Below are 27,306 nucleotides of genomic sequence, written 5' to 3'. Positions count from 1 at the left end.
TGCCCCATATATGTGTATATGCACATGTCCCCACCTTTAAGCATTACATATAACATGCAGTATGTTACAAATATTTTCTGGAAAATAAAACTAAACAGTGCCAGTCTCTTAAGATTCAATAGCTACTGAGATCCCAGGCCCCGAAGTAGATCCTGTACACAAATGCTTAGTGAAACACAGCGATTGATCAATTTAAAGCTCTATCGACCACTGGAAAGCCAGAAGCAGCATCCTGAGTGATTCTTAGGAACAAGAAAAAGACTCCAGTTCTACTGAAACAAAGAAAGCCAGAACTCAGAGTGATCTCCGGCATTATCTAGTTCTATTTCCTTAATGTTGATGGGGAAACTCAGTCCCAGATGGGCTGAGTTATACCCCAAACCACATTGTTTAGATAAAGACAGGAGAAATCTATAGGCCTCAGGATCTGGTATGTACCATTCAAGCACACATGCTAAGGATTTTCTCCTAGGCATCAACTGTAAGAGGCATGAGGAAAACTCTATAAAAGACTCAGCACACTTTCTAATATTAAAGTTGATGTCTAGGGGATATGAGAGACACACTCGGTGGTAGATCTGAGTTGACACACAGACACTAGAAGAATTTCTGAAGGAGTCATGAAACTATAAAGCACATAGAACTGCTGGTATGTTCATTCATTGATTCACTCATTCAAATATCTACCGAGCATGTGCTATCTGTGAGGCACTACGCCAGAAAAAGAGACACAGCACTTACCCTCTTGGAGTCTGTTATTTCAGTTAAGGTTATATGTATCGGCTTATAAAACTACAAAGAAGGTTGTGAGATTTTTTTACCAACCTATGAGACACAGAAGATATCAACATCTACTCCTACCAACAAGGCCCACAAAACCAAAGGCCAGAATCAGGACTCTGCATAATGCTATGGCATCTCGGTCACTCTGTTTCAGTTAATGCCGTAAACTGAATTGTTTTGATGATTATATCATCAATTATGTATTACTGACTGTTCCTTCATCGTGGTTCCAGAGCTTAATGAGATTCAGCTAATGTGACCTTTGGAACCATCAAACTGTGGAAGAGAAAGCACGGCAGAGAAGGCTGACCTCTGGGTTATCTCTGTGTACTAAAGCCTTTTGAAAAGTCAGGGCACCAGGCTTTTGGCAGCAATTTCACAAATTTAATTACCCAGAGATATTCACCAATATCCTCAGAGACTGACAGCTGAAATTAGACAGCTGATCCTCCGTTACATCCACTTCTTATTATCAGTTGTGCTAAACAGTTAAGTAAAAGGTTTAATATTATTTGTCCTTTCGATCCTGATAAGATTAATGATGCAATAAGAATCCTCAAGGGCAATATGAAGATTCATTTTCACTCCTCTGGAAACTGTTAGAACAATTTCTAGTTCAAAGTAAACATTTATAAAATCAGGACTGGAAATGACTTGTGGTATCATGTGATTCAGCCCCCTTAGTTGACAGGTGGAGAAACTGAGGCCCAGAGAACATAAGTGAGGCCTGGAGAATATAAGTGATTCACCTTTGCCTGGCCAAGCGTGGCTCAGCCGTTGAGCATCGACCTAGAATCTAGCAGATCGGGGTTCGATTCCCGGTCAGGGCACATGCCCAGGTTGTGGGCTCCATCCCCAGCAGGGGGCGTGCAGGAGGGAGCCGATCAATGACTCTCATCATTGATGTTTCTCTCTCTCTTCTTCTCCCTTCCTCTCTCTGAAATCAATAAAGATATATATATTTAAAAAAAGTGATTCACCTTTGGTCAAGTAGCTAGTTAACAGCAAAGCTGGAACTAGGCTTCAATTCTTCTGATGCCTGGTCTATTTACTATTTTTGCTATTTCATATGGTCTTGTCAGCTGCTAAAAGGTATATTTTGAAGAAAAATATACATGTGAAGGATCTTACCAGGAACAGCACAAAATTGCATACTGCATAAGGTGTTCATATTGTAAGAAAAACTAAGGAAACTCTGCCAATCTCAACCAAGACTGATACCACTCCTAGAACAGTGACGCGTCCGAAATGAGACATAGGGGGGTGCTTTCTAAGTTGGGTATCATAAGCCGGTATTCTTTTTAATAAGAGCCCATCTCATTCTCAGAAGATGTATGACTGCACACCAGCCAGCACAGACATTTAGCACGCTGATTGCTGCTAAAGCTGCGACACGGCTAACCACCGCTTCCTCGCTCTATAAATACAGGGCCTGAAAAAACAATGAATAACTCAAAGGAACAAACAAATAGACTAACCGACAACTTAAATCAGGGCAACTCCTGGCACAAAGAGTGGGAAGCTGGGGCAAGAATGAGGGCAAGGTATGCTTGAAATATGGGAGGGATTTGGAATTGAAATATAGTCCGGAAAGTAGTAGAAGAGGCAACGTGGTGCGAAGGAAGGTGGGTTCAAAACTCAGATGCTGCCCTGGCCGGTTTAGCTGCGTGGGTGAGAGCGCTGGGTCCCGGGCTCCAGGGTCCCGGGTTTGATTCAGGTCAAGGGCACCTACCTCGGTTGCAGGCACAATCCCCGGCCCTGGGTCCGGGCACATGTGGGAGGCAACCAATCGATGTGTCTCTCTCACATCGATGTTGCCCTCTCCCCTCTCCCCTCCCCCTCCCTCTTCCCTCTTCCCTCCACTCTCTCTGAAAAGCAATGGAAAAAATATCCTCGGGTTCGGATTTAAACAAACAAAAATACCTCTGATGCTACTGGTGTTAGGGAGCATGGGTACTTCTAATCAGAGCAAGATTCATCAGTTTAATTAAAAATAGACCAACATGATATAAGAAGACACAACCAGCCCGGCTGGGCGTGGCTCAGCGGTTGAGCATCGACCTAGGATCCAGGCGATCGGGGTTCGATTCCCGGTCAGGGCACAGGCCCGGGTTGCGGGCTCCATCCCCAGCAGGGGGCGCGCAGGAGGCAGCCGGTCAATGACTCTCATCATTGATGTTTCTCTCTGTCTCTCTCACCCTCCTTTCCTCTCTCTGAAATCAATAAAGATCTATTTAAAAAAACAAACAAACAAAATCAAACACCAAAAGGTAAGTCTAGGAAGATGGCCACAATTCCATGCAGAGTCAAATATTTGTACTAGTAGAGCCATAGGCATGGCAGTCACAAGGAGAGAGGAGAGTCAGAACTCTGACTAGCAATTTGGGCAGCAAACACAGCAGTAGTAACAAGAAATGCTGGCTGAAGCGACTGTCGGCTTCAGCCAGGGAGGTTTTATGTTGCATTTTGCTAAGCAAGAACCACCAGAAAGTTGTGAGCAACGGCGATGCCATAGGCGCCTGCAGAAATATGCCCGGGATTGCGAATGGACAGAAGGGTAGATCAAGGCCATTAAGACATTTACAGCAATGTACACAACATCAGAAATAACCAGCAGGAAACGGTAGGCACTCCTCTGGCCATGAGCTGCTTCTGGAGCATTGCATGTAAAAGGGAGCTGGACACGTAGCATGTTCCCTGAAGTCCAGTCTTCATGCTTCTGGGAAGGGCTTCAGGCATTTGGAAAGGGAACCTGATGAAATGCATTACTGGTGACTGAGTCAGCAGGTTTACTACCGAGTTTCATTAGTGAATGCCTCCCAATATTTAGCAACTACAGTGTCTTTGAGGGAAAAAAGGACCGGCTTCCCTAAAAATCAAATCCTCCCTGAGGGACAACTCGCAGAAACATGAGGTCAAACCCTCCAGCTGGTGTTACGGACAAGTAGCAGCAAACCAACCTTCAGCTGGAACTAATTATGGAGAACAGGTTAGGAACCCAACTGGTTTTTCCATTTCTGCACCAATGGGAGACGGCAAATAGCATTTTCTTTCTTCATGAATGAGTGGAGGCTAGAGACAATGCTAACAAATTCAATAACCAATATTTGGGCCATGCCAGTCACAGCATCCTAAGGAAGATATAACAGCTGGAAGAGATCCAAGAGAAGCAACTAAGAAGATCCAAGGGGACTGCTTATCTCTCATCCAAGGACAAACTAAAAAACCTAAAAAGGATTAGTATTTCTCAGGCTGGGAGGATGGAAATAAAGGGGGGTGAGTGAGGGGATGTGCGATTAAAGTCTACTCGGGGTAAATATAATTGTATTCACCGAATGCTATAGCACTTAATTGGGGCCATCCCTTGAGGTTAAAGGCTGTAGATCGAAGAGACACTGAAATATACCTCTATGTATTCATGTAGGAATCAGGAAATTTATAGAACTTCTATACTTAAGACAAGGCTCAAGTGGAGAATGGGGAAGTTTTAAGAAACCATTGAACATACTCAATGCCAACTGATTTAAAAGCATCCTAATTTTTATTTTCATTTTTAAAATAAGTGTTCTTTTTAAAAATGTTTTTAGTGATTTTGGAGAGATAGGAAGAGAGAGGGAGAGAGAGAAACATCAGTCGGCTCCAATCTATACGCCCCCTACCAGGGATCAAGCCCCCAACCTGAACAGGCGACCTTTGGGTACACGGGACAACGCTCAACCAACTGAGCCACACCAGCCAGGGCTGCATCCTAATTTTTAAAAATGAAAACGACCAGCTTCATGACAAATGGCCATTGGTGCCTGCATCTGGGACAGAGTCCTGGGCTAGCTGCCCCGTTGCTCTGAGCCAGTGTGCCATTTCTTACGCTCTTATTACGTCATCAATGCGGGAACACACTGTGTGCAAGGCTGGGACTCCTAAATTCTTTTGACAGTCCAGGATACAGAAGAATAATTTTCTCACTGATTAAGAAAGCAAGGGAGTCCTAGCTCTTGGCTCCATTTGGTTTACCCATATGGGAGCACGCAACATGAAAAGGTGAAAGAAATCCTAACAGAATGCAGCAGCTGGTTAAAGGCTATTACATTGAAATTTTCATGAGTTTGACAGTAGGCCAAAAAACTACAAAATGGCAGAGAGTGGAAAAGGCAGTTGTAACAGGTTGAACATTGTTGGTGATTATTTTTTCAGTGGCAATGAAAGCTATAATCAAATAACCTGAAAGAGATGCTGGCAGAAATAAGAGAGCCCCAAGGGAGAGGGAATATGAAAACTGTAACGATGATGTATGCTATGGCCTAATAAACTAGACAAACATGTAGCTTGAAGTATTAAAATCAAGGTTCTTAGCATCATATGGGAAGCTGGTGTCAGGATGCGAGCATAAACGCTGCCTGATTTGCAGCCCGCAGCGGAAGGTATTGTTAATGACTTACAACCTCAGAGATGAGCGCACAACTCAACAACTAACTGGAAGTGCGCTACCGCTGGAGAAATCTCTTGTTGTCTAGATGATCAGTTTATTCCAGCATTGAAAAGGGGGGAAAAAAACCTGTACAGCATTACGAAAATTCCTGCAGAAGACACCTGGCTTTGCGGCTGGAAATGTGTGGCAAGAACTCTTGAATGTAAGGCAAGACAGACAGAATAAGAAAGACGAAAAATGGGGACTGGCTGAAATGTCATTGTAAACGTATCATGATTGTTATTTGGGGACCATCGAGGGATCCCAAATTACGAATGGCATTTTCCAGTGCATCAGCTCTACTCATCCTTGTACATGGAAGTAAGGTATTATAAATAGAATCCCTTAGACAACAGGAATGTGGACTAATAGATCACAAATGCTATTAATCTGTCCAATGTATATTTTCCGAACTCTCCCTACATTATAGCTTAACATTTTAGAGGTATATTTGAGGTTTTATACAATCCCTATTTTCAAATAAATTACAATTGTAGAGAGAATTGGTCTTCCTAAAGTTTTAGAGATATCTCTGAGAAATTATGTGATTTCTCTCATTTCAAGGAACTGATCACCTCAGAGGATTTGAAGGTCTCCATACTCAGCTTTCTACTGATTGTTCCTGTCTACTGTTTCGTGTCTCTTAACATTATACCAGGGAACATAATAGTTCTTAATTACACACCAAGATGTGAGCTCTTTAAATAGGTACCTGGAGAAATTGGAGTTAGGAGGGCATCATATCTGAAGCTAATTAAACAGTGGAAAAATAGAATTCTTGTGCTTTTTAAAACTAAGTATTTCTATTATGTTAAGAATTAAAGTAAAGAATTTAAAAGTAAAGATAAACATCTCAGGGAAAAAAGCTGAGATCTTAGGTTTCTGAATTTGGAAAACACCATGAAATGAGTTACACTCATTGATTTTTCGGGCTAAAAGGGACCTTAGGTACCATCTAGTCAAATTCCTTTATTTTGTAAATGAGAAACAAAGATTTGTATAGGTTAAGTGACTTGCTCAAGGCTACACAATCAGTTAATAACAGAGCGAGGAACGGCAAGAGATTAATTTATGGGGGGGGTACAGCTTTTCTGGATTTTTTCTCTTTTTTTCTTTTGGTCTGAATTCATTTCTACCTCCTCACTGCAAGGTACTGGGTGGGATCCTTTGTAGCAGGTATAAGGTCAGGGAGGAGAAGATAAATATTTAAGGATTTAAGGAAAGGACAGTGGGACTGGGGGGGAGGGGAAGAGGGCAACTCTAGGAATCTCCAGGAGACCTTTAATGAGCCCCAAACAAGTGATGATTTGGAGAAAAGAGAAATCTTGGATTCTCAGTCGGTGCTAAACCTTGGCCACAAGTCTTTATTTCAGCTCATAAAGGCTGGATAAAGGGAGCGCTTTATAAATGGGCTGAAGAAGCAGCAGTTCTCAAATCTGAGTCAGAAATGAAAGTTCGTCATGACAAAGACACTGATGTAGAAGATAACTGGGGACAGTTTGAATAGATGGTCTGAATGAAATATATAGTGGATATAAAGCGATACAGTGCATGTCTAAATCAATATATTGTTTAAGAAAACCGGTGACTTAAAATAGGCATTTAAAATATGCAGAGTGACTAAATCAATAACTATATATAACAAAAATAAAATAAAATTTAAAAATAAGAAAATTAAAAAGCAGGATCAAAGCATATTGAAGGAGCATTTTTAAAGATAAGGGATACCTCGTCTGGAAAAATTTAATAAGATAAACTTTTTCTAAAGGATGTGTCTTTCCCTGAAGAGCCAAAAGAGCCCCCTCACCCCCATTCTTCTGAGTTAACAACATTGAGGCATGAAATCAAATTTCTTGAGAACTGTAGTAATGAAGATCTAGGAGTGCTGTTATTGCTTTAGAACTGAATTATGAAGAATTGATGGGCAGTGGAAGAATAAAAACAGATTTGATAAAAGATGGCGGGCCGAAAAAAATGGAAAAACATTTAATATGCTTTGTCAGACTCCCGGCAGAGGCAAGTTCAAAGACTTTAGTTGGTATCCAGGCCTAGTCCATGAATCTGATTAATTTTAATTGTTGTCGAGGTAGCCGATTCCAAGTGAAATTTCAGTTGCACCCGCACAATTGATGAGACACTGTCGATGTATCATAAAAACTCAACCTCCTCTCTCCCCTCCCTCTTCCATGTGACTCACTGCATCATAATTTGTATTTCAGGCAGCATCCTGCTGAAGGCGCTTCTAAGCACCTGTATGCCTTTGACGGACACAAATGGCCCCAGAAAATGGGATCATTCCCTTGTCCTGTGAGAAATGCTGAGTGCTGTATTTTCCAGAATGAACACCTCAGCTCCACAAATCCAGGGGCTGCTGCTGACTGCCTTTTGGGTTCATGAAGTATTTATTCACCTAAAACGGTTTGTGTACACATAGTTGCAGAAACCGTCCATCTTTGTCTGAAGAAGAAATGTAGGGGGGAAAAAAACCCTCAATAGATTAAATTGTTCTGGTAACTATTCACCTCTACTGCCGATAGTATTATCAGCAGCTTTTTGTTCTGTTTTGAAAAATCCACACCACCTCCAATCACAAAACACAACACCCAGGCTGTAGGAAATGGATTTCTCCTAAAGGCAGCTCCCTATTGCATCAGCACATTTTCAGTGGTAATTTGAGCAAGAAGTTGATTATCCAAGCTTCCTTGGGGAAGAAAGAACCAGGGAGTGTAGGCCAGGCTAATGCCACGTTTTACAAAGAAATTCATCTGTGAATGTGCAGATGAGCCACCACGAATGCTCCTTAAAGCATGGGATGCTTCCAACTTACTTGATGTAGTAGGGCACTTTGTTTGGCGAGATGGCTCTCTCCCAGGGCCCCTGGACAGAAGCTGGAAAAAGAAATAAAAAAAGGCAAGGAGGTCAAGTTCACCGCAAACAGGAAAGACAACATTAATCTCCAGAATTACAATTTTACACTGATATTGGTCTGTTTGCTCAGTTGCCCATGAAGACAGGATGGATTAACCGGCTGTTCTGAAGTTTCTGTCCTAATCTAAGTGAAATTGAAGTCATTCAGGCAAAAGATAAATGCAAAGAGAAAAAACACACCTTCCACTATAAGATAAGGAAGCGAATGAGTGAGCTGCCAGGTTTCTCTTACGTGTCTCCACTGGGTGCTTGTCTTATAATATTTCCTGTTGCGTCTCCGCATCTTTTACTATTTGATTGACTGGGTTTTATTAGTTTAGCAGCTGAAACATCCCTCTGTGATATATTTACATTCCAAGTTATTGAAGCTAAAGTACTACACTTATCACTTTGATGTGTTTGTTTTTCTCTTTATTTGGCTTTTACCGATTTCATTTACTGATTACCTGTTTAATTGTAGCCTCAAAACGTCAGCTGACCAGCATGATCTTATTAGAAAAGATAACAAAGTGAGAGAATGGCATCTGATACCAGGATGTAATAAAACCCTTGTGATGAGTGATGAATCCTATAGGTAAAATTAAATCTCAGGTACGGGGAATTCACTTTATAATGACTTTATTGTGTATTAGTCAAATCAATCATCTTTAAACTGTGCTTTAAACGTTTAGGTTTTAGTTTTTTTCTTTCCCAAAGCCGAACTCTAAAAATACCTTTTATACTGTTTAATCTGTGGGTTTGTTGCTTTCTTTAAGACAAAATAATCGTGCTAGGAGGTGTCATAATATTTCCACAACAATAAAATCTTCCGCCTCTATAGACATTTAAGAAACTGGAGTCTGAGAGACATAGAATATCTTCAGGAATATAAATATAAGAAACATTCTTATTAACATCTAGCAATTTCATGTGTCTGCCCATTTTCCCCTGAATTTCCATCCTGCTTATAATTTGAAGCACTGCTGATGCTGACCATTATTTCCTCCGATGAAAAACTCCCTCCTAAATTAGTCTCAGAGAATCCGCCCCGCAGTGTACTGAGATGTAACAAAACGTCAAAGCTCAGACATCCTGGACTACGCTGTATAATATGAAAGAACAGCTTCTGATATAGGTTAACTTCGCCTACTGCCGGACAATTTAAGGCTAATGAAACTACAGACTCTTTATTTTATGTTGAGTAATCAAAGGACGGAATCATCCAACCTCCAACCAGAAATGCTGCTTTGTCCCTTGGCAAAATGTCATTAAAAAGATATAGAACGCAGATTTGTATTTAGCTGCTAATCATTCCTTTTCATTTCGGCAGACAGATTTTTAATATGGGGAAAAAGACATTTAGGTGCTGTTTTCAGGTAGTCCCTTGCCTTCTGTCTCTGTCTGTGTGTCCTTTTTGGTTCCTCTCCTGTCTTTTTCATTCTCTGCCCTGCTCTCTCCTCGCGTCTGTTTTTTTCCTCCAGGTCTCAGCTCTCTTGCCCAGATTAGTTCACAGAGTAAATGAGACCAGATTTGAGGATTCAGGCTGGACTCCTTGTTGCACCTGCTCAGAGCCCGATGTTACGGAAACCTGCAAACCCCAGGCCTCTCGAGCAGGAGACGTGGCCGAGAGGCAGGGTCACAGCTCCAGGCTGCTCAGCACCCTCCTCTCAACATCACAGCATCGGGATGGTGCTGGATGCCCACCTAGGCTTACTGTGGTGATCATTTTGCAATCTATATAAATACCGAATCGTTATGCTGGTCATCTGAAACGAACATAATGGATGTCAGATATACCTCAATTAGAAAAAAAAAGCTCCAAAAATCACAGCATCATGAAAAAAAAGCAGCAAACTCCAGAGAGCCTTTAAGCCCATCCTCACTGAGGGTATTACCGAGCCCAATCTGAGAAAAGATAGGCTCCTCTTTTCTTAAAGGTCCCTATGGGCTGGGCCCCACAGTTTCCTTCATCATCACTTTCCAGTTCTTTATTCATTCTAAGGGGTCAGAAAGTCTTTCTGAGCCAGGGGATGCTGGCTGGGTATGTCTGGTAGTGGGAGGGTCAGTTCGGAGTCCCTACTTTCTTCCTAGGATCTCTCAGAGAGAAGTGTGCTGCAGAGGTCTACCGGCTGCCTGGCCTGGCTCAGGGCCTCTCAGCCTGAAAGAAACAACTTTCAAGCCGAAAATCTAGCAAGAGACGGAGGAAAAGCAGTGGTGCCCAGCTGAGCTAATGGCCAGGCCTACATCAAGTATCTATAGCTGACTTTGCAATATTAAACATGAAGAGCAAAAACAAACAAACAAACAAAAATGCTAGAGCAGTAGTCAGAATACGCTTGAACTAAATAGTGGAAAATATTTTAAAAGATACTCTAAAAAATCTTAAGTTCCAGATCAATATGAAATTTTAAGCTTTTACAAGTGGAATACTTAATTGTTAAAAATTTACACAATGAATATAAATTATAGATGAAAATTGTTATTTTTTTAAAAGTTTTTTTTAAAAAAATATTTTTATTGATTTCAGAGAGAGGAAGGGAGAGAGAAAGATAGAAACATCAATGATGAGAGAGTCACTGATCAGCTGCCTCTCGCGCGCCCCCTGCTGGGGGTTGAGCCCGCAACCGGGGCCTGTGCCCTGAGCGGGAATCGAACCGTGATCTCCTGGATCCTAGGTCTGTGCTCAACCACTGAGCAACACCGGCTGGGCAAAATTGTTATGTTTTAAAAAGCCTTTCGTCTTTACGTGTAGCTATCAGCTCTAATGGTGAGATTCAGTGAATTTTTTGCGCTGAAAGATGTTTTTGCCATTTGACTCACAGTTTATAAACGTACCTAAGTGACTGCTTTGCAGTCATCATTTGAAACCCTAAAATTTATACTAAAAAAACTCCTCGATGCAAAATAAATAAATAAATAAATAAATAAATAAATAAATAAATAAATAAAATAACAACAGCCTTCCCCCATTCCGCCCCAGCCTCATCACCACCACAGACACACACACCAGAACTGCTTGCTTTAGAAATATACAATCGGACAATGGTTCTCTGCGATTGGATTCAGAGAGATTGTTAGAAGAGTTGTCAGGCAATTTTGCTTGGGGCTGCCAGATAATTCTGGTCTTGCATATATTCAAAGTTGATCAAATATATGGTAACTCTCCTAAGTCTGTCCCAGAATTATCATTGCATTTCTTGCAGGAGTGCCCACGCCAGCAACAGCTGTTTCTTATCTCAGTGCACCAGTGGAGGCTTGTCATCCTTCGCAAAGCTAGCCTACGGAATAGACACACACATCTTTTTTGCCCGATGTGTCCATTTTTAGTAGCCCATCAAAAGCGGATTTATTGGCAAACGGGTTCATATGAAACAGGGCTGTCCATTCGTATTTTCTTACAGAGATGTTTCCATAACCACTACATGTAATTCCAATGCAGCTTTGTGATTCAGATCCTCGAGTGTAAAAGTCATTCATTATCATATGGCACCGGCACCACGGGGGTATTGTCTCCTGAATTTAAACAGCGAGCTACACATGAGTTTATTCCAAAAGCAACCCGTGAGTTCCCCCCATGCAGTTTGTTATTAAGAGCAAGAAAGGGTAGCAATTCTACCTTAAAATGCTTTTCTTCCCTCGAGGTGATGGGATCCAATATTGTGCCCAAGGTGGTTTTGAAAATCACAACAACCACAGGCCATGCTTTGTTTAGAAGTTCTAATTTCAACCGTTTTTAATGCACGACGAACAGAATGCGCCAGGCAACGCACCCCGGTGTTAAGCCATATTTTAATCGACGCAGGGGCCTAACCAGAAAATTAAAAAGATTGCTAATGTTATTCAAACTGTGCCAAAAGAGCACTCTATGGAATTCAGACCCACATACAGGCATTAATCTTTCTACTTTTCTTATATTTGGCAGATTTGGAGTTTGATAACGTAGTTGGGTCAAAAACAGTGGAGGCAGACTATGAAAATAAATATATAGTATTCACTGGAGACAAAACAGAAACATCTGTGGGGTTAAGAAGAGGGCGTTAGGAAGGACTGACTGGCCACTGGCACCTGGCTCCTCAGAAGTGTACAAATTCCAGTAATGGTTTTATGGGCACATTCATCAAGGAGATCTACTCTAGAGCAATGTCTTATTTCCCACTATCTCCTCCATTCCCCTCCACACCTATGTATATTTTTAGACTTTTTTCCCTACTAATCACTCTACCTCTTCATGAAAATTTAATACTACAGATAATGATACATATCTGGTTATGTATTTTATGTATTTTACATAATAAAGTAAGATTTCTTTTGTCCCCCAGGAACCAGTTTTCACACCCTTGGGGGCAATATCACTCCCAGTGAGAATACTTGATCTAGAAGAGGTGTTGGGGGAGGAGATAGGAAAACCTTTAGGTACTTGAAACATGATCTCAAATGGCTTATTTGATATTCATCATGACCTGTGAGGTAGGTATTATTATTTTTATTATTTTGTAGACAATGAGACATTTAAGATCACATGGAATAGCATGTCTAAGGTCCTAAGCCAGTAAGTATTAGATCCTAATTTTTGTTTGTTACTCAGACTGAAGTCAGGAGATTCAGGAAATGGAGAAACAAACATGTTGAGTGCCTACTAGGTGGCCTGCACTGTATGTCCCTTAATGTAATCCCCGAAACACCCTGTGAGGTCACGCGATTCCATTATTACATACGAAGACGCCGAGACTCAGAAATGTTCAGTAAACTAGCCCAGGTCATATGCAGCTAGCAAAGAGTGCGTCCAGGATTGCAACCGGGTCTGTCTAGTGTTTGTGCTTTATTTTATCATGTGTGGTACGTAACAGGTAGTCTATAAATATCTGCCAAACAACTGAGTAAATAAATACATCTTAAAAGGGATTGATTGTAATGTCATCTAGTGCAAGTTCTCTATCCTGTATCTGAATTTACACTCTACATCATTTCCACCAAAATCACCAAATTATTTTCCAGGAGCTATTTGAACAACTTCACTGCCACCAGATCTCGGAGGGGTTCTTTTAAATTTCCTATAGCTTTAATGACGACTAGCGACAGCTTTCTTTTATTCTGGTAAAAATCGGCCTCCCTATGATCTGTAATCTCTGTCACTGGCCCTGTTGTAGATGTCTAAGTTAAATTAAATCAAATCATCTGATCTGTGCAGAGAGGCTATTTCCAAAGAGCTAAGATGAGACCGATTTTCATCTGAAAGACAAAAACAGAGCCTCAGTTCCGAAAGAAACAAAACAATACCTACCACCATTTCACTCCTTAGGCAACGCATTTTTAGAGAGCACTAGGCACTGTGCAAAGTGCTGGCGCTAATGCAGTAAATACGGCAGACTTAGTTCCTGCGACTTTGCACTTAATTTTAGTCTCCGGGGATATTTTCCAATAAGCACACCTAATATTCCAGCATTAAAATCAATCAGCTGGTATCTACTGAACATACATTATGTGCCCGTGCTAGGTATTTGCACGCAGGCGTAGAGTAGGGTGTGTGAGTGGGGGAAAGAGGCTCCAGGCCCTCAAGGACATCATTACTGAATGAGAGCAGCTTTTAGATAAACATACATTATAATGGGAGTGTGCCAGCCAGAGTCCTGGTGGGAAACAGTTGTCATGGTCCAACTGGGTAAGCTGAATAGAGTTAAGTCAAAGGGCTGGTCACAAAGGCCTGTGGGGGGGGCGGGGGGGGATCACAAGGGATGATATTAGTAACAACAGGGAGCCATTACCACCTCTAGGCCTGAGGGGCAAGGGGAGAGAACCATTACCAGAAGGGGGAATGGGGAGGGGTGGGGAGAGACAAAGAGGAGAGCGTGAGTGAGACCCTGCTGTCCCCCAAATGAACAAATACGCATGTGCCCTGGGAAAGAAGGTCACGTGACAAGGCCTTTGGTCAGAGGAAGCACCCCCGGAGGGAGTCTAGGGAATAAGCATCCTGACCTGGTCTCCCTCTTCCTACCCATCTCCTATTATGGCTCTCCACTGGCTGAGCCCAACCCCAAGCTAGGGGGCTGGGGACCCCATTCATGCAGCCCACACACGTCAACCTCTCAAGGCCCAGAGCAAGGCAGGGAAGAGTGGAGAGTGTATGGGGGGTGGGGGGAAGTGCATTAAAATTGGCTGACTCAGTTGAGAGACAGCTTCTGCCCCTTTCCCATCCCTTTGCCTGCCTGGAGCATGGATATGATCATGGCTGAAGCTGCAGAAGCCAGGAGAATGGAAGTCATCCTGGTTGCAATCCCTCAGAAGCAGACATGGAGACAAAGATGTGAGTACAGGTGCAGTCTGAGCAGCCAGAAGTAAGACAGGGGAGAGGGAAAAACTGGTAAAAGATGAACCCCTGCTTTGGGCACCTGGGGCTCAGTGCAGCTGAGGGCCTCAGTGCAGAATACACTGCAGGGTTATCTGCCCCGCCTTCCCAGGGGCGAGGGCACTGGAGTATTTATTTACTATTGCTTGAGGGATACTCCTGGAGTATGTGGGGTCACTAACTCCCTGGCACTTCTGGCCTGTCCCTTGAGCTGGTGAGCAGGCTCCAATGGCCAGAGAAATCCTTAAAGGCAGGGGTGCAGGGTGTGTGTAGTCGGAAGCCTGGGTGTGGTGTGCCTGGGGATCATGAATGCCACAGGGGTTATGGGCAGTGCCAGGACAACCTATGCTACCGAAGCCGTGCACCAAGAATGACTGAGAGCAAAGATATGAGAAATCTGGGTTCCTGATGAAAATGTAATCATCATTCCAGCTTATTTCTGGATTTCTGTGTGAGAAGCTTACAAACATCTACTGTGTGGAAGCCCTTGTTGAGTTTTGTTACGTGCAGCCAAACGCACTTCTGATTGAACTGCTCTCACTCACCCAAACCATGGCTGCTCACACCATTCTTGGCTCACATTTGAAATGGCTGAACAGTATTCCATTTATGGACGTACCATGATTTCTCGAAGGAATCAGCTGTTTCCAGTTTTTCACTGTTATAAGTAAGGCTGCAATGAACATCTTTGTAGATAAATCTCTGCATGCATTTTTGTTAATTTTCTTAAGCAAAAGTCCCAGAAGTATAATTATTTGATGAAAGGCTATGAACATTTTAAAGGCATTTTATACAATTACACTCCTCCTAGCAGGAGTCTTTCTTTACTGATCCAGATGGAAAGAGAAAAATCCATTTTCTGCAGGTCAGTGGCATTTACTTGGTATAATTCTCAAGGCACGCTAGATATACTACTAGATACAGTGGATAATTCGAGAACATGCCTCTCAGACCCTCACTTGAGTTCAGAAAGGCATTCAGTATATTGCCTTTCTATCTCAAAGCCCAACCCAGTGTCTTGTGAGGTACCTAGAGCACGTGGAAAGTGTCCGGAACACAAATTCAGAAGAACTGGATTTCAGTCCTGACTCCATCACTATTGCATGAACTTAAGCAAGTCTTGTCTTCTCCGTGAGCCTTACTTTCCTTATATGCAAAATGGGAATAAAGATATCTCCCTTCCCAAAATATTGTCAGGATAAAATGAGAAAGTAGGCCTGAAACTGCTTTGCAATATGTTACTTATCATACAAATAATGTATGTAATCACGTATCCATGGGATGTTGTCTAAATGATGGTAATCCTACAGTCAACCTCTCCTCTTCACCTGAGCAGCATTTGTCGTCAACCTTTGGATCCACTCCTAACTACTATTAATGTGCCACATATAGTCCAAAGGGTGGCCGAGAGAAATGCCTTTGAACACGATCTAACTGCCTGGGCTTACGGTACTTCTTTACATATCTCTGTCTGCCTAGATCAATGGTATCTGCCAAGCAGCTCCTTCATTCTTAGGTAGAACTATGTGTCAGCATAAATGATGAACAGATTAGTTCATATTTGATACCATGGGAAGAGGGCCCCACAGATTGTTTTATAATCAGAAGATGATGATGATGAAAAGATAAAAAGATTGCCCTGGCCGGTTTTGCTCAGTGGTTAGAGCGTAGGCCTGCAGATTGAAGGGGTCTTGAGTTTGATTCTGGTCAAGGGCATGTACTTCAGTTGCAGGATTGATCCCCAGCCCCGGTCGGGGCACTTGTGGGAGGCAACCAATTGATGTGTCTCTCTCACATCAATGTTCCTCTCTCTCTCTCCCTTCCATTCCCTCTGAAAAGCAATGGAAAAATATCCTCAGGAGAGTGGAGTTTGAGAATTATCCAGGGAAAGTGTGAAATCACAGATGACTCAAAACTTCTAAGGCTTAGTTATCAGGCAACTGGGAATGTCATTTGCAGAAAAAAATTAGCTGTGAGGTACATTTCAGATAAATTACATATTTAGGTTAAAATATTTGGAAGGTGGGTCTTTTCACTGAAACTCAAGTGAAAGGACAAGACCTTAAGTACTAGATGACAGCTGAAGCTATGCAAATGGCTGGACCCTTGCTTTTTCCACCATCTCAGAGCCTGTGGAGGCTGCTGGGAACCAGACCTCTATAAGGACAAATGTGTCTGCAAGGCTGTGGCCCAAGGCCATGTCTGCTGGTTATAAGCAGGGTCTCCGGAATCAGAGGGAGCACACAGCTCTTCTTAAAACTGAAGGTGATTATGCTCAAGACGAAACTGAATGCTGTCTGGGCAAGAGATGTGCTCATGTGCACAAAGCAAAGGACAACACAGTGACTCCTGGTGGCAAACTGGACAAACCCAGAGTCACCTGGGAAAGGTTACTTGTGCTCATGGAAACAGTGGCATGGTTCCTGCCAAATTCCCAAGCAACCCTCCTGCTAAGGCCACTGGACACAAAATCTGTGTAATGCTGTACCCCTCAAGGATTTAAACTTACTGAAAACTAAATAAATAAAGTGGATTTATTTTCTTGTTAAAAAAAAAAAAAAGAACACGGATGGACTGTTTAAGGAAAGAAGGCTGTTAAAAGAGAGCTGTGCCCTGGGGAATGTCCTAAAAACGTGGTGGCAATAGAAAAGCCATCAATCAATACAATACGGAAACTAGAATAAAGCTGGGTGAAACACAAGGGCAGCCGGATGGGGAGGTGGCTGCCAATAGGTTCCAAAGGACTCAGGCTGTAGGGAAGGGAGATGTCTTTGGCCACAGGATCCCCAGTGACCTCAACAGGGCAATTTCACAGGAGTGGTGGAGGCTGAGCCAGATCACAGAAGTTGAAGGAGGGGGCAGACAGAGGGAAAGGAGCAGGATCAGGTCCCAACCGAGCTTTTGAGAAGTTGCGCATGAAGGAAGGAGAATATAAGTGGAGGGGGGACATCTGAGGGTTGGCCGGCCCTCTTTCATGTTCTGTAAACCAGAACATCCCATTAATTCATTTATAGAATTTGCTCATGGTCTTCTTTATAACATTAAATTACATGGAAAACTTACTTCTGCTTCTTTTTTTTACTTCCTAAAATCAGATTAAGATTATAATACAGTGTTTAAGTCTTCATGTCATTACTAATGCTGAATATATACATAGATGTACATACGTGTCATATTTCTTTATTGCAATTGCTTTTGAAAAAATGTCTTTTTATTAATTTCGGAGTGAGAGGAAGGGAGAGGTTGAGAGAGAAGGAAACATCCATGTGAGAAACATCCATCGGCCGCCTCCTGCATGCCCCCTACTGGGATCGAGCCCACAACTCAGGCATGTGCCCTGGCTGGGAATCGAGCCGTGATCTACTGGCACATGGGACGATTCTCAACCAACTGAGCACACTGGCCAGGGCTGCAGCTGCTTTCTGTATTATTTCTATTTCCTTTTGATGTGATGCATATAGTTCGTGTAGCAAGATTACATTTTCTGTCATTTAACCGAAAGGCCAAGTTAAATATAACGCTTTTCAAAACATTAAATTAAAATAAGAATAGTGCTTTATATGTCTATACCATATATCAAAAGTAAAGATTCAATGAAAACTTTAAGATCACTTACTAAACTTTCAAAGATGGGAAGATGTTTCCATAAAGATTTCAACAGCAGAGACAGATGGGCTACATTCCAGAGGGGAAGGTCCCGGGAGTGATGAATGAGGCCTCTAATGTCTGCCAGAGCTGTGAAAATCTTTATGGCTAACTAAAATTCCTCACGAATAACAGCCTGTAAATATTATATGAGCTGTCAGATAACACTAAGCTCTGAGACCATCACACATGGCGAACGGAATACAGATGCTCCTACTCTTACAATGGGGTTACATCCCGATAAACCCATTGTAAGTTTAAAACAGCCAAAGTAAAAAATGCATTTAATGCACCGAACCTACCTAAGCTTAGCCTGGCCTACCTTAAACATACTCAGAGCCCTCACGTTAGCCTACAGTTGGGCAATAATCTTGAGTTTCATCTCAAGAGTAATTGCCTTTCTCTTCTCACCAGAAGCAGGAGACACAGATGGGTGTTTTGTAGGTCGAATGGGATGCGAAAACACAACATCCAAAAAAGGCTGGCAACGAAGTACACTGTGTAGAGTGTTGGTCGTATACCCTTGTGATTGTGTGGCCGGCTGGGAGCTATGGCTCCCTGCCTCTGCCCAGCATCACTAGAGAGTATTATGTCCTATATCGTCAGCCTGGGAAAAGATCATAATTCAAAATTCCAAGTATGGTTTCTACTGAATGTGTATTACTTTTCCACCATCGTAAAGTTGAAAACGCGTAAGTCGAACCACTGTAAATCAGGGACCGTCTGTACCACGCCATTGGATTTGTCAGTGGATTGCCAAGCCATTTAGAGTATCGGGGTTACATGTGATCAGAGAAGTCAAGAATTCTCACTAAACTGCTGGGTAAGGTGCAGAGATAAACGCTATATCTAATATCCAGCGCTGCTGGCTGCGCAGTCCCACAAAGTGTAATAACCAATATTTGGTGGCATTACTCATGAAAGAAATGCTCCTTCAAACGGACTTACACAAAATTCTAAGAACCTTATTGTGGCTATTAGGACATCAGGAAAGAAATCAAGCCTCATAAGGACAGATGTAGGAGAACAGGTATCTAAAGAAATAGAGCTGTGACAGAATTAATGTTGCAGGATTTCTGAATAATTTCAAACAGAACTGGCTGACTATTACCATTGAACTTCCCTCCAGGTAAAAGTGGCTGCAATCTTTAGGCCATTTGGGTTAAGTTGGGTTACTAACAAGTCAGTGCAATATTGCCAGGTGCCTTTAGCGTCTCTCTCTCCAGATGTGCTTTTAAAGGCGGCAGGTAGCCAACACCATTTGCTGAATGCTCTCTGTGTGAATGGTATTGTATTAGGCACCAGGGAAATTTCAAGGAGAGTAAAATTTTAAATCTGAAACAGTAGGGAGCAACTCGGATATTAAAAACAAAATGATTATAGATGGGATGTCCGTCCACTTAGAAAGCAAGACAACCATCAGAAAGAGCTAAGGAGATGACAAAAATGAAAGAAGAGGGTGAGAGAGATGACATTTTGGTCCCAATTCCTTACTCCATTGTAAAAGAATTAAATATCTATGCCTTAGCCATAGTCTCATGGTGGGCAGAGTGTGCTTCCCAGCCCTTGACCTTGGACTTGAATGACTTGCTTTGGCCAATGGGGCTTTAGCAGACATGGTATGAACAGGGGCTTGTCCTCTTGTGCTCTGGTGATCTGCCATGAGCACATGTCCCAGGTGGCCCTGATCCTGCAGCCGGGCCCTCAAAACCTAACATATTTGGAGACAGTCTGAACTGAACTTGCAGCCTGGAACCAAACTTGGCCAACCTGCAGCCTGAAGCGGAGATTCCTAAATTACCTAAACTCTAGTTGACCTCTAGACCCATGAGCAAGGGAACAGAAGCTTTTTATTTTCATTTGGAGAAAGGGAGGGAGGGGAAAGGCTGAGATAGTGGCAACCCTCCAGAAGTTATTAAACTTGCCTAGTCTCAGTTTTCTCTTCTGTGAAATGGACACAATAACAATCCTTATTTTACAGGGTTGTTGCGAGGATTAAACAGGTTACTCCATGTAAAACGCTTCCTCAGTGTTAAAAGCAAAAAGTGCTCAATATTTTTTGTATCTTACTCCTACTCTTATTATTATCATCATTAATGTGGTGAGTTATCAGGATATTTATTCCATTAACTAACTTACTACCGGTGGGAGGAATCCCAGGTTAAGCAGGCAAATGAGAGAGACTCCATGGTTCTAGAGTTAAACTATTAAAAGCTATTACCAGCCCTGGCTGGTGTGGCTCAGTTGGTTCAGCGTCGTCCCATGTACCAAAGGGTCACTGGTTCGATTCCCGGACAGGGCACATGCCTGGGTTTCGGCCTCGATCCCCAGTAGGCGGCATGTAGGAAGCAGCCAATCAACGTTTCTCTCTCACATCGATCTCTCTCTCTCTCTCTCTCTCTCTCTCTCTCCCCCTTCCTTCCTCTTGCTCTAAAATCAATTAGAAAAGTTACTACCCAAAGCTATTAAAACTACCACCAAAATATGAGCCTAGAGAACAACCCCGGTACATAATCCCTCTTCCAGCCATTTCCTGATTCTTTTTTTAAAATATATCTTTATTGATTTCAGAGAGAGGAAGGGAGAGGGAGAGAGAGAGCTAGAAACATCAATGATGAGACAGTCATTGATCGAGCCCGCAACCCGGGCCTGTGCCCCGACCGGGAATCGAACCCCGATCGCCTGGATCCCAGGTCGATGCTCAAGCGCTGAGCCACGCCCGGCCGGGCCATTTCCTGAGTCTTAAAAATTGTGTGCAGTTCTCTGAGCAGTGAAACAGGAATGGAGAGAGACCTTCCTTTGGCAATCTGACGCTGCTGTCAAGTGAGCCCACTGTGTTTTAGCTTTTTGTATCAGCATTGCTTAGGAACTCAAAATAAACAGCTAAGAATTGTTAGAAATAAAACAAGATATTTTCATTTCAGTTTCCATATTTAGTTCCGATTTTTAAATGAAATCTCACATTACCAAAGGTGCTCTGTTTCCTTTGTATTTGAATTAGTGAGGTTGGTTCATGTTAGCGGAATTACCTGACCCGTCCTTTTAAGACATAAGCCTGTTGCCCTTTATTTTGCCCTAAGACAGCAAGGTTTCCAGTGAGCTTTGGCACTGGGCTCCAAGAATAACCGAAGATCCGGTTCAATACTTTCTCTCTTCCCCTGACACCTCTAATAGATGTCTCTGCTCCAGACCTCCCGGGCCAAGTCTTCTGAATCAGTCTCTTTCCCTTGACAGCTGGCCCAGGTCAAGTTGCACAGTGTGAACTCTCACTTTTTACCTTTTCAGAATGAATTCCTTCTGTCCTTAACTCACACCACAGATGAGCTCATTCCATTCCATTCCATTCTTTCCCCCAGACATTTCCACCTCAGATGTGCTCTTTCCAAGTCAAATTGCCCCCATGTTATCGTCTCTCTTGTCTGCCTATTTCTAGCTCATTAAAACATTAGCACTCTGTAAAACCTATATTTATATTCATTATCCATACATAAAAAATCCCCTTTCTGAACAGAAGGGCTATAAGGAGGCGACATGTAAAATTGGAAAGGGGATATTCATCATATAAGGGTGACTAGGTAGAAGGGAGAACCCGTTTCTCATCACCAAATACATCCTGTGACTCTTCCTAAATGAATTCTAGGGCCAAGCGATCAGAAGCAGTCTTTGCTTGGCTTTCCATGTGGCCTTGGGGACAATGTGTATTAATACTAGTCTCTATAGAATATCTCATTTCTTTCACTGTAGGATTTAATTACTCCTTCCACTCTCCTCCCGCAACACCCACTATTTACCACAACTGTAGAAGGTCATGGTTTTTTTATACGTCTGTCTCTTTTGGTTTGAATTTGAGTGTCCCAAGGCCAGGATTCTGTCTTTTTCATCTAATTCTAAGGGCCTAGTGTTGGTTAATAAATACGTGGATGAATGAATGCTAATGGGCACAGTGTGTCATATGCCACTCTTAGCTCATAACTTAAGGCTTCCCTTCTTACTAACAAATTCCAAAGGCTTTGAACCACAGTCAACAAGACCCTACCTGGCCTGGCACTTGGTTGCTCACTGACCTATCACCATCCTGCTTCCTCGGCTTCAGTCACATTAGCTATCTTGCTGTTCCCCAAACCCTCTAAGCCATGCTCCTGTCTCAGGGCCTTTGCACATACTGTTCCCTCTATCTGGAACCCTTTGCCTCCTCCCCCACCTGCCTGGCTTGCTCTCCTACTTCTCTACTCAAATGCCACCGCTCTGCCTGTCCCCTTTAAAGAGTTCCCTTCACGAATTACCTCTAGCCTGCTTTATCAAACTTACCATGACCGGAATGCCTCCTCCTATTAAAATTAAGCTCACCGCAGAGGATTTTCTTTTATTTACTGCTGTCTCCCTAGTACCTAGAACCGAGTCTGACCTCTATTGGTCATCGAATAGCCATTTGCTGAATGACAGAATGAATCAGTTCTTAGCTGGCTGAAGATGACGTGAAGCGCTTAACTTTTTCAGGGTATTAGACTAGGTAGCTTACCAGAGTCCCCAAGTTCTTTCCTACTGCACTGGAGTGGGAATAGCCTTTGAAGTGCCCAGTTATCCACTTAATCAAGGTGTCTGCATCTATCTGCAAAGTGCTAGATGCATGAAACGAAAAAAACAAAGAGCAATGCAGGCCCTTGACCCTTATGGTGCTCACACGCCAACCCATTTCATGATATTTTATCGATTACCCTCCTTCTAACTCTGGCCTGTCGTTGACACGTATGCTGCTGAGCTTAAGGCAAGAGGGTGAGGCAATTTTATTCTGTCCCCAAAGTCCTTACCCGTTAATGGCGATCATGAGGTGAGACACCTTAAATAATGACTATCACTACATATACTGGGCAAAATCATCAACCTCATTATGAAAGCAAGAGTAAATCAAGTTCCCCAGGGACTAGAATGCCTTGTTCTCAGACGCTTCTAAACGTCTGCCAGTGGCATTGCTTCCTCACACACTGGGCTCCCCAGGAAGCAGGCTCTAGGCCAAGCTCAGAGAGCAGGATATTCAGTAGGGTGTGTCCTTGGGACCCACACCCGTGGGAGGCAGAAGGAAACAGGAATGGCCACAGGGGGCATGCAAGCTGGGATGCAGGCCCGGTGACAGGAGCTCTCGAGCTAGAATGTCAGAGCTCCCCTGAGTGGGGCCGAAATGGCCAGGGCTTTGTACCCCTGCATCGATCAGGAGCCGCCCATGGAAGAGGGGTGATCTTGGGTGAGGCAGCCAAGGCAATTCCTGAAGGGAAAGACAGCTAAAGGTTGTCTAGTGAGGACACTCATCTTCACTGAAGGGGACAGGGAGTGCAGAAGAGCAGTCTCAGACGAAACCTCAGACACAGGTCATTCTACTTAGCGTTCCATGTGACTCAATTGCCACGGCTGTACCTTGTTGGGGGGTTGGTATACAGGAGTGGTTCTCAACCAGGGACAATTTCACCCTGCAGGGGACATTTGACAATGTCTGGAGACATTTTTGGTTGTCGCAACTGAGGGACGGGGTTGCGACTGGCATGCAGTGAGTAGAAGCCAGGGATGCTGCGAAACATCCTACAATGCACAGGACGGGCCCCACAATTAAGAATTGTCTGGCCCAAAATATCAATTGTGCCCAGGTCAAGAAAACCTGCTTTACAGCCTGGCTTGTGGCCTGTGAGGTGGCCTTAAATTTGAAACAGATAGGAAAGAGCTGACCCCATCAGATGCTCTTTCTTGGAGAGTTCGATTATAATACACAGGGAGAAATGTAGACGGCAGAGAGCTGGGGAAGTGAGAAAGTCAGAGAGCTAGAGAAGAAAACAGAAGTCACAAGGCAGTAGGAGGAGTCACCAAGTAGAGAGGAGAGAGTAGCCATTATGCTGCGACAGTCTGGAGTCTGTAGCAGGAGAGGCGCATACACAGAGAAGCAAACACACGCTTCAGGGTGACTGTTCCCTGCCTGCCTTATGTCTCCATGTGTCCTTAAGTCGCCCAAGCCTGTTCCTTACAGCTTTAAGGAGACGCGGCACCTAACACAGCAGTCTCTGCAGTGGACTGAAATCAAGATGATTGTCATTGCTGATACCCGCAAGTATATTTAAAAAGCCCAAGAGAACGGTTTTGAAACCAGGAAGAGTTTATATAAGTCGACAGGGGAACAAAAATGCCTTTTCCCTCACCTCAAAGTTCTCACCAAAAAGTATTTTGAAGTCCCAAACTGGTTGTGCCTCTGAAAATGGAAAACGTCCATATGGAAAAACGAAAGTAATGATTTTTGCCCCCAGGGATGTGATTCCACCATTTATGTGGTGCAAAGCTTTATATTTGGGGACACATGACAAAAAACGACCCTAGGCCAAACTCACAAATGCCTCTATTTTCTCCGCAGTGTAAAAATGTACCTTTCAGAGCCAGTATTCCACTAAAGGAGTGCCCGTGTGCCACGGAACGGCTTCAGAGCTGTGTTGCTGGTCCCCCTGCCCTAGGTCCCCATGAGGCCCTAGACAGGGGAATCTGTCACGATGAGGGAGGTGAAATAAGACAGAGACAGGCATTTGTGTCATCTCTGCCACGCCACCAGACTAATTTCCACGCAGGCACGCGATGAAGGAGTGTGGTTAGTCATCAAGCTAAAGTCGCCCTTTAGCTCTAAAGCCAGCTTAGGCCTGGGCGCCCAGAGCAGCCTCGGGAGGCCTGGGAGAGGTTACTGTCCCTGGTGCTCCACTCGGACCCCCTTTCCCCAGGGCACACCCATCTCCAGCTGCTGTGAGTGTCGCCTGGCACGGGCCCATTTCCCCTTCCCCAGAAAGCCCCCCTCGGTGAAGTGGGAGGTGCCCTGCAGCCCCCTGCTCCCCAGAAACCCACAGCCAATGACTGACTGGCATGGGGGAGCAAAAGCCCAGCTCCCTTGCTTGAAAATGGGGCCAACTCCGTGGTCCAATGTGTGCTCCAGAGCTCCCTGGGCATCGGGCTGAAGGTGCTCCCTACCTCCTCGCTTAGCTTTGCTCCCTCACCAGTATTTTCTCGGCCATACCCTGTTTCCTTTACCTTCCTTCACCTGAGAGCTGCTCTCCTGACAAACTACTTGGACAAGAACCTTCGTCTAGGGCCCCATTTCCACGGAACTTTACCTAAGGCTAAGGTGACCGACCATCCTGGTACGCCTAGGACTGAGGAGGTGTCCTGGGAATTGGGAGTTTCAGTGCTAAACCCAAGGACATCCCAGACAAACCAGGACCAGTGGATACCCTACCAAAGGCAGAAGGACCTTTGGGTCCTGAGCTTTGCCTCCAGGGACTTGGGCGATCTGAATAACAAATGCGGTGGCCTTCTGGTAAACCAGCTATGCAAACAAGGGGAAAAGGAAAGCCTTGATTTGCAGTCTTTGCCCAATTTTGTGGGGTAAACATTCCCACTATGGCTGACTTCAGGCTACCACAGGTCGGTTGAACCGCTGGCTCACAATTCCCCTAATTTTGACAATCGGTCCTCTCAAGCCCCTTGAGCCAGCTCCCGAGCACCAGTTCCCACAGCAGAAACCGAGGCCTCTCCCAAGCTTCCTCACAGGCTCGAATAAATGGGTGTGTAGGACCAACAATGCAAATTTTTGTTACTGAGGATTACCCTGAGGCGAATAAATCTAAGGGCTGATTGGGGAATTGAAATTTGGGCTCAAGGGGAAATGGTGATAGAACTAGGTTTGGAGAAAAGAATGGAATTATCATCACGGTGACTGCTTTCTGTGGCCATCTGAAAGGCTATCTTGGAATTTATGGAGGTGTTACCAGAACCACTGACAGGTCAGATGGCATCTGTCCCAAATTCCCGACACTCAGGACAGCACGTGACTGAAGGAACCGATGGGCCCAATTTACTTTGCCCTGAGATTTCAGCCAATAGAGAGCGTTAGGCTGAAAATCATCTCACGTTGTACCCGCAAACTTCTTGCTGACTTTTATCATGATGGCTTCTTTAAGCCAATCTGAGGCTTTAAATTATGGGCCCACTCATATTTCAAATTCATCCATCCCCTGGGGATAATGGTAGCACAGATTAGAGCACTGTTAAGTGAAATGTCAGCAATTATTAGACATGCTTAAAGTCCCCCCCCCCACCTTTTTTAAATCAAATGTGTGAGTTGGGGAGAGGTGGGGTGACAGTTTGGCAGCTTTTAAGATGGTAACAAACATTTTAGCCCTATGTAGCAAGGAAATACTGTAAACACTTTGGGTTGTTCTAATAAGACAGAAAGAGTTAACCAGGGGTCTGATTAAGGCCGCTAAGATTAGAAAGCCTGCAGGAAGTCATTGATCAGTTCTTTCTTTTTACAGCATCTCATAATCTGAGAACGAGACCATCACTCAATGAAACTCACAGCTTTTAAACTCAGAACAAATAGTAAAAAGGAAATTCGTCTTATAGAGTTCCATAGCCATCAATAGAGTTTAATACTGCAAGAGGTCACTGGGTTAAAAGCTTGAGAATAAAATTTTTTACCTTTATTGCTTTTTTCCATGATAAAACTAATACATGCTTATTACAAAAGCTCTGCAGAGGTAAAAAGAAAGAAAAACACAATGGCTGTTTGCGTTTGATATATATTTTTAGTCTTTTCTTTATATGTACCTTTCTGTCATTTCTATTTTTTTCTAATATAGCTGTGATCATTTGTAATTTTGAAGTCAGCTTTTTCCCTTAGTATATTACATGGCACAGTAGAATTTTATAAAAGGGGCCATGTAAAGTTCTGAATGCTATTAGTCCTTGCTGAGAGGTAACATTAAAAAGTGACATTATTTCTTGAGTGTCTATTATGTGATAGTCACTCTGCTAAATATCGTGCCACTGTGTATTATCAATGTCAGGAGAAAATTTACATCTTCTTTTGGGTATAAGACATAATTCGTTCTGCAAATGATTTCATCGAACATGTACCAAGTACCGGATACCATGTAGGTACTAGAAAATACAACTGTCAACAAGACTAAAACCATCTTGTCCTTATGGAGAATAGGGTCCACCCATTAATTATTCATCCATTCATTACACACATAACCACTGAGCTCTTATAATGTGCAAAACACTAGACTTTCTGATTAGATCCATGAAAAACATCTTCAGAAAAGAGAGGAACTGCTTACACTGAAAATTAAATGCAAGAGTG

General features: G+C 43.3%; 1 protein-coding gene and 1 pseudogene across 1 annotated transcript in view; one reads left to right on the top strand and one right to left on the bottom strand.

Annotated features, from left to right (window-relative positions):
* The window catches only part of DMD (dystrophin), a 1,831,916-nt gene that overhangs the window by 181,845 nt on the left and 1,622,765 nt on the right, over window positions 1-27,306 (bottom strand). The window contains exon 62 of the mRNA XM_087813416.1: window positions 8,076-8,136. Coding sequence (XP_087669542.1) covers window positions 8,076-8,136 — 61 coding nt within the window. The remainder of the gene's footprint in view (window positions 1-8,075; window positions 8,137-27,306) is intronic.
* LOC107534444 (large ribosomal subunit protein eL33 pseudogene) lies at window positions 14,366-17,001 on the top strand (annotated as a pseudogene).

This window comes from Miniopterus natalensis, chromosome X (genome assembly GCF_054644295.1).
Source record: "Miniopterus natalensis isolate mMinNat1 chromosome X, mMinNat1.hap1, whole genome shotgun sequence".
Taxonomy (NCBI): domain Eukaryota; kingdom Metazoa; phylum Chordata; class Mammalia; order Chiroptera; family Miniopteridae; genus Miniopterus; species Miniopterus natalensis.
The sequence above is the reverse complement of the archived record's forward strand: the minus strand, read 5'-3'. Positions and strand labels throughout refer to the sequence as shown.